Source organism: Asparagus officinalis, chromosome 5, assembly GCF_001876935.1.
Source record: "Asparagus officinalis chromosome 5, Aspof.V1, whole genome shotgun sequence".
NCBI lineage: Eukaryota > Viridiplantae > Streptophyta > Magnoliopsida > Asparagales > Asparagaceae > Asparagus > Asparagus officinalis.
The window spans coordinates 13880007-13888086 of record NC_033798.1 but is presented as its reverse complement, the minus strand read 5'-3'; the positions used below and the strand labels follow the sequence as shown (position 1 = coordinate 13888086).

Below are 8080 nucleotides of genomic sequence, written 5' to 3'. Positions count from 1 at the left end.
TAAAGATTTTTAATTTACTCAAAAAATAATAAACTATTCTATAAAATATTTTAAAAAGTTCTTTCATTCCTTCTGTTTTATTTTATTATTGAGCCCGCATCAATCCTTCTGTACATTTATCTTTTTGATAAAATTAGACTACTTTTAAATACTAAAAAAGGATAGTAAACTTTAAATTGGAAGCTAAACTTATATATCTTAATGAAAGAATATCAAACAACTATTCTTTCCTTCGCAAACTTTTTAAATTTTAGTCTTTTTTTGTGGCTTTGAATTTTTAAGAGTGTTTTTGCAAATTTTGAAACCTTAATACTGTTTTTTTTATTTTAAATTTTGAGTTGGGTACTTGTAATTTTCATGTTTTATGTGTTGGTGGTAAGTTTTCAAATATTAGTAATTTTTAGTGGTCTGCTGATAATTTTTAAATTAAATATGTACCGGCTATACTTTTAAAAATTTAAGATTTTTTGTGATTTTTAACTTTTAAAAAGTTTTTTTTACAACTTTTATAACTTTGAGGTTGCTTTTTCCATATTTTAAATTTTCAGGTGTCAGATGGTGTTCTGTTGAATCAGGGGCGGATCCAGGATTTTAGTTCTGGGGGGGCCGCGTATAAAAGATAGATAAAAAAAATTTCTTAATGTAATTTTATTCACAAGAGATATACCACAACCCAAATAAAACGAGTAGAATAGCCAACATCAATATCTCCAAAATATTTCAAAAGAGGAAGACAAATATTATATAGAAAATGGTCAAATAAGCATCATCTATTTTTTTTATAACTAAAATTTCTCTAACTAAAAGGAATTCGACGTTCCTTAAAATTTTTAAAGTCTTCAATGATATCATCAATGCTCATACTTTTAGCAATTTCTCTTTTAATAAACACCATTAATACGTCGGAGAAGAAAGCATCCTCCATTTTGCTTCGAAGCCTAGTTTTGACGATATTTATAGCTGAGAATGATCGTTCTGCAGTAGCAGTAGAAACTGGAAGAGTAAGCACAAGTACGATCACTCTAAAAATGAGGTCGTATGTAGCAGATTTATTAGTCTTTACCAACCATTGACACAACTCAGAAATGGTTGAAAGAGTTTTGAAGTCTGACCCTTTGACTACATTATGCTCATAATGTTTCAGTTGCATCTTCAAACTCTCTTTTTCTTCACTTGTAAAATCTTGTGCATAAAACTTGACAATAATGCTCTTTTCTTGAATGAATCATTAGTGTCCACAAACCACTACACAATAGACATTTGCTCTTTTTTTTGACTCATCACGGGCTTCATCAACAATAATGTAATACTTGGCAACTCCAATTTCTTCATGAATTGCATTTTTCAATCTCACTGAAAACACATGAAGTATTTGTTTTTGAATATCATGACTTGTATATTTGGCATTTTTGGGAGCTTTCGCAATTGCCTTTGAAAATTCGTCATTCTCCATGGCCAGCACATCCAAAAATTCAAGAAAATTATCACGATTGGACGAACTAGATTTCTCATCGTGGCCTCTAAACGGAATCCCTTGGAGTGCAAGCAATCGCACCACAAGTATGTGAGCTCTTAACCGAAGACGATTTGTTGCAACTTGTTCAGCATTGAAGTTGTCGAATCGCCTTGATATATGTTGCGGTTGGTTCATCAAATCCTCACATGCCTTTTCAGCATTACGATGGAGTGAAGATACATTATCTTTTCCTATTTCAATGAAACCCCCTTTATTAATCCCTTAAGAATAACCCCCTTTATTAATAAACCCCCTTAAGAATAACCATTCGGGGGGGGGGCGTGGCCCCCCCTGGACTGTATGTAGATCCTCCCCTGTGTTGAATTCATCTTTCTTGTTTGTATGTTTTGAAATTGTAGAATTTCAGGGTGCTTTTTATTATTTGAACTTTTGAGGGTGTTTCTAAAAATTTTAAAATGTTAAGGTTGTTAATTGTAAATTTTAAATTCTTTAGAGACTACTGTTAATTTTTATATTTCATGTTTGTTGTTTAAAGTTTTGAAACAATGTTTTGCGTAATTTTAAACTTTTTGAGGGTGTTTTATGTAATTTTTAAAATTTTTGTGTTTTTTTAAATACTTCATATATTATAGCATAAAATAACACTACATGCATACTCTCCACCACACTCTTCACCACACCCCCTCTCCTGCTACAGTGAGGGTTAAAAAATCTCAGGTGGGCCCCCTGCACTGTAGCAGGAGAGGGGGTGTGGTGGAGAGTGTGGTGGAGAGTGTGCCTGTAGTGCCACTCTATAGCATATTAGTATTTACCTTAACAGACTAATATCGTGTAGCTGTTTCATGTATTTTATTGATCTTATTTTTTTTTAAATTGTTGAGCTATAGATAGTTCACATGGAATTAGGATATGATATAACTATAATTAGAATATATTAAGATTTAAATAAAATATTCAAACTAGTAAAGCGTAATATTAACCACAAAAAGATTTTTCGAACACATACTTTTAAAGAGAGTATACACATACAAATATAAGTGGTGAGAAGTACAGTGTGATTTTTAACTAAATCCTTAAATTGTTATTTTTTGGCTTTTCCTCAATGTCACAGCAACGCACGATTCAATTTTGCTTATTTCAGTTAAAAAATTTTAAGTGTAAGGATATTTCTATATTTTTTCAGGTATAAAAATTATTTTTGAAATTATGTAAGCCACAAATCCAAAAAAAAGAGCTTTTAGTGTTGGTTGCTAGGCAACGAATATGAATCTCCTCAGAATCGCTTGCATGCAAATGGATAGTTCTGAGTCTAAGTTCTGAGTCACACATAGAAGGGGAAATTATAAGTGTGCTTTTTTATTTATTTTTTTCCTTGTGCCGCTCAGAATCATACGCTCACATGCGCGCAGTTTGGATCCGAACTCCAGTTTGTTGAATCAAACTTTTTTGCATATTTACCCTTTAAATCCCTTTCAAACTGCCTATTAGCTAATTTATCCCTGTGAATTTTGACATTGTTCAATAAGAAGGTAAAACGGGAACAAAATAGCAAATATGCAGATTTGAGAGTACAACTATAAATAGTAATTTCAGGAGGCGTATAAGGGAGAAAAAACCGTTAGTTTTCACGGGGTTAAGTTCACAAAACCTCCCTGAATTTTGGGGTTGTTGCACATAACCCTCTTGAACTTTACTTATCTCACGTAACCCCTAAACTATGGGATGTCTCACAAAACCCCCTAAATTTTATGCTATCTCACACAACCCCCTAACCATGTTTATCTTGCTAAACCCTTCCGAACTATGGGGTGTCTCATAAAACTCCCCTAAACTTTACCTTATAGCCCCTGTTTGTAATTTGTAAATAATTAAAACTTTCTTGAGAGAAAAAATTAAAAATTTGAGAAGCTAGTATCTGTCGTGTAAACAACAAGTGACAAAGTTTAATATTTTTTTTCTCTCAAAAAGATTTTACTTGCTTGCAAAACAAGTCCAGGGGGGGTTGTGTAAGAGCATCTCCAACAGCTTCCCCATCTTCTTGAAATACTCAATTTTGGGGAATATAGAGGTTTTTTCCCATCTTCTTGAAATACTCAATTTTGGGGAATATAGAGGTTTTTTTTGGTCCAACAGATTCCCCATCCCATTCCCCAAAATAGGGAAGGAGGAGAAAATTTTTTTTGGTCCAACAGATTCCCCATCCCATTCCCCAAAATAGGGAAGGAGGAGAAAAAATAGGGAGCTTTCCCCAAATCTGCAGCATTCTCTAAATTTTTGGAGAGAGCTTTATTATTGTAATAAATGCGATTTTTCAAAATGGGGAAGCTGTTGGAGTTGGAGCAAAAATAATTTGAAGAATATGACTTTTGTTTCTCCATTTTGGAGAAAATTCTGGGGAAGCTGTTGGTTAACCCGTATTTTCTGCCCGCATCAACATTCGAGACCACAGAACTATTGACTCCAACCTCAAAAAGGAGTCTAACGAGACCATGGATCCGGTTCTCCGCCGCCGCGGTGTCCTGATCCTCCTCCTCCTGTTCCAGATCGCGTTTCTTCAAGCGGCAGCCGAGGTCGTCACCCTAACAACCGAGACCTTCAGTGACAAGGTAAACCTCCACCCCCTTACACAAAATCTAGGGCTGACGTCATTTGCTCTCAGGCAACAGATCAAAGCGAGGGACAAAAAAGTGATTTATTTGGTTTAATTTGGTATTTTTCGTTCGTATTTTTATGTAATTTTGTGCGATTACGAAAGTTTTGAGGTGATAAAATGTGTCGATTACATTGCTGAAACTGGGGTTTTGGTGGCTGTGGGTTATTTGACATGAGAGTGAATATATGCTTATTAAGCTTGCTATGTATATTCTTTGAATCTCCTCTTTATTGTTGCTTTTTTTTAGACAATTTATTGTAGATTTAATATGTTTTTGGTTCTTACATACTTGTGAGTTTCTAATTTGTTTGCGGAATCCTCCATGTTAATGCTTTGGTCGAGTTTCATGTTCAAATTTACCAATTTTACGGCTGTATCTTTCGAGGGCGGAAAGTCAGAACAACGCCGCGTGTTTTGGTTGTTTATGGTTTCTTATTGTGACTGCATTCTTTCAAGTGACATGTTTTTTTGTGAACTCATTGGACAAATGCGTTTCATTTCTTGATGTGTTTATGCTCTACTATTTCGTTTGGAACTCATTTTTGACCCATCCCACCCATAAATATGATTGTGTCGAATACGTCTCTCACAAGCAGTGTGGTGGTTGTTAGCACGATGTCTCTTGGTTTTTGTCGAGGTTCGTCCATCGCTTACGAATACCAGTGGTAAATGGTATCCAGGAAGAGTAGAGAGACACAAAGGATTAATGCAGAGATGGGAGTTTCGGATGCCAATGGATGAAGAATAGATTCCTTTTTATGGTTGCATTTTTGTAATTGTAGGAGGGAGAGCTAATTAGTGAATAGTGAAGACCATGCTGGATGAAGAACTTAGAAGAGATATGCCATTGCAATAGGAGGAACAACTTTTTGTATGAGAGAGGAATGTTGATGACCAGTGGCTGGAGGGACAAAGACAAGTGACGAACAAATGCTGAGTGCAAGAAGACAAGTGAGATAGGGAGCTGGAGATGCTAGCCAGATCTCTACCCTTTTTTTGCTTCGTAAAAAAGTAAATTTAATAATAATTTATTAGTTAGGAAGAAGAAGTATACAAGGGTGTATAAGGAATTAAATGAAGTTATGAATCAAGTTAATTGTTCACTTTCATTCATAAAAGTTAACATCAATAATGAGCTACGAGAATTGGGCGCTAATATCCAAGTTAAAAGGTGATAAATTGTTGCCGCTCAATCAGTGTTGTAAATAGCGGCCAATAGCGGGGCTATAGCGGCGCGAATAGCGGTCGCGGCCCTTCAGCGCTACGTGTAGGGGTTTCGCGGCTGGCTTAAGCGGGAAAATCCGCTATTCATTCGAATAGCGCGTAAAAGCGGATTTTAGCGGGTTAAAAGCGGGTTTTCACGGTTAAAAGCGGATTTTCGCGGTTAAAAGCGGATTTTCGCGGTTAAAAGCGGCTAAACCCGCTATCACACATATTATGATGCTATATTTTTTGAATTTCTTCATAGTTTCATTCATACAACAAGCCTACTAATTGTTATTTACTGATAATATAAGAAATTTACAACTAATTGAATTTTTAGATTTTTTATGAATTTTCTTATTATTTAGGATATTTAAATATATTTAAATTTAACCGCTATTTGACTGTGCGCTATTTGCCGCGATTTCGCCACAATAGCCCGATATAGCCTTAGCAGTACCTCGCCGCGACGCGTTGCGATCCGCTATCAGCAACCTTGCGCTCAATAATATAGGAGGTCTATCTGCAAATAACACATTATTTATGCATATCCTTATGTTTTTAATTGAAATTGAAAGATTCTTTCTTATTTAATATGATGTAAACTAATAAAGAATTCATAGAGGATGATCTATAATCCTCCCTCCCTCAGTTGATTAAAATTCAATTTCTTGATTATCTTGCTTGTTTCACGTTTTTCTTCGCCCTAGGCCCCTAACAGTGGAATGTTATGATTATCCCTTGGTATCTTGAGTTGTAGGTTATAAATATTAATGTGAGCTGGGATAGTGTATGTGTTGTAGGCTTAGGCCAGCAGACTCATGTTTATCTTCCTTGACCATCCATTAACCATAATACTACTGATAAACTATATCCAGTTTGAATCATTTTTTCATGAATTCTATTTCACCTCACCATTTTATCAAGGACATCTTATTTATTGAGCTGGGATAATGTATATTGTAGGCTTAGGGCAGCAGACTCGAGTTTATCTTCCGGTTCTCTTCCTTAGCCACTTCTTAACCATAATGCTACCGATGAACTATATCCAATATGAATTGTTTTTCTGAATTCTATTTCACCTTACCATTTTATCAAGGTCGTCAATATTTGACATTTTGCACAATTAACGAAGGTTACCTGCTAGACAAGCCATTGCCCAAGTACTGAATGATATACAATACATACATAAGTGCATGTGTGTGCGTGCACATAATAAAGGGCATGATGTAGTAACTCCTATCCAATATGTGGAAATAATCGCTGAATGATACACATATATACATACATAATTGATGGAAATTATGCGTGAATCTAAGGTAGTTTGGTTTTGCTTGTGTACAGGTAAAGGAGCAGGATACTGTATGGTTTGTGCAATTTTGTGTTCCCTGGTGTAAACACTGGTAAATGCTTGTGAACTTTATCCTTCAAAAGTCTTATGATCTTTCGGTGTTTTCAATATTCACTGTTTTGCAAATAAACAAATGAGCCCATTGCAGTTTTCTTTGGGATAAAAATTCTTTGTTCATTTTTTATTTTATTCATATCCTTAACCATATCTTGACAAATAAAGACTTGTTTGCAGTAAGAATTTAGGAACACTCTGGGAGGACTTAGGCAAGGCTGTGGAAGGGGAAGATGAAATCGAAATTGGACAAGTTGACTGCAGTTTAAACAAACCAATATGCTCCAAAGTCGATATTCATTCTTATCCTACATTTAAGATTTTCTATGATGGAGAAGAATTTGCCAAATATAAAGGTAATCTATGCATGATGCCGTAGTTCAACTTAATAGTTTATGTGCTTCTCACTACTTTACCTTGCTCTATACCAGTTCCTTGTGATTATTTTATCACGATTCTTCATGCTGCAACTTACATGCTTGACATGTTTGAAGTACGAGACACCAAACTTTTTTTTTTCAGTATTACTAAACCAACCAATCCTCTCCTTTGGCTACATGGTTGGCCCTATTGTGAGTAGCTGATAACCACTAAATTGTGGATTATTGAATCACAGACAAGCAGATTTAAGAAATCCTTATTACACAAATATGACAAAGGAAATAGAATTTCTTTTAGTGTTCAAAAAGCTTATAGCTTTAAGGAGATTGTCGAATTAACAAATAGATAGTATTCAAATTTAGATTATCTTAATATCTAGAACTTCATGATAACATTCTGGGAAGTTATGTGTGCTTGAGGATAATTTAATACAGGCATGACAACATTGTAACATCATATTACTGGGGGATTGAAATTTTCAAATGCTTTGAACTTTGAAGAATTTCTTTATGCAAATTAACTGAAAAGATGATTGGGAATTCGGTCATCTCGACTCTTTTAGCCTTCAGGGAAGAATTTGCTTGACTTGCGCTATAACTAAATAAATTCAGATGTAATTATGTGAATTTATTTTCTCAGTCGTTATTGCACTTCATTTGAATCTAGTTTGGGAAGTGCAGGGTAACACTGAATTGAAATTTGAGCTTCAATCTAGCAAAATTCATTAAATTGTTTGCACGACCCTTTTTTATTTTTATTTTTATTTTATTTTCCTTTTTGGCTGTTTAAATTAGACATCTACATTTTTTATTTGTGCTATAAGCCATCATCTCCAATGAAGTAACATCATACACGATAACTAACGGTGAAAGCCCCTTGACTATCATCTTCTTCATTGTACTGAACAGTTAAGTTGCTTAGGAATGTTTTAAACACTCAAAGTTGTGGCAAAATCTGCTTG

At 34.7% G+C, this 8080-nt stretch overlaps 1 protein-coding gene across 1 annotated transcript in view; it reads left to right on the top strand.

Annotated features, from left to right (window-relative positions):
• LOC109843541 (protein disulfide isomerase-like 5-1) overlaps window positions 3897–8080 on the top strand; it is a 4859-nt gene continuing 675 nt past the window's right edge. Inside the window, exons 1-3 of the mRNA XM_020412477.1 lie at window positions 3897–4083; window positions 6678–6736; window positions 6919–7094. Coding sequence (XP_020268066.1) covers window positions 3967–4083; window positions 6678–6736; window positions 6919–7094 — 352 coding nt within the window. The 5' untranslated portion in view covers window positions 3897–3966. The remainder of the gene's footprint in view (window positions 4084–6677; window positions 6737–6918; window positions 7095–8080) is intronic.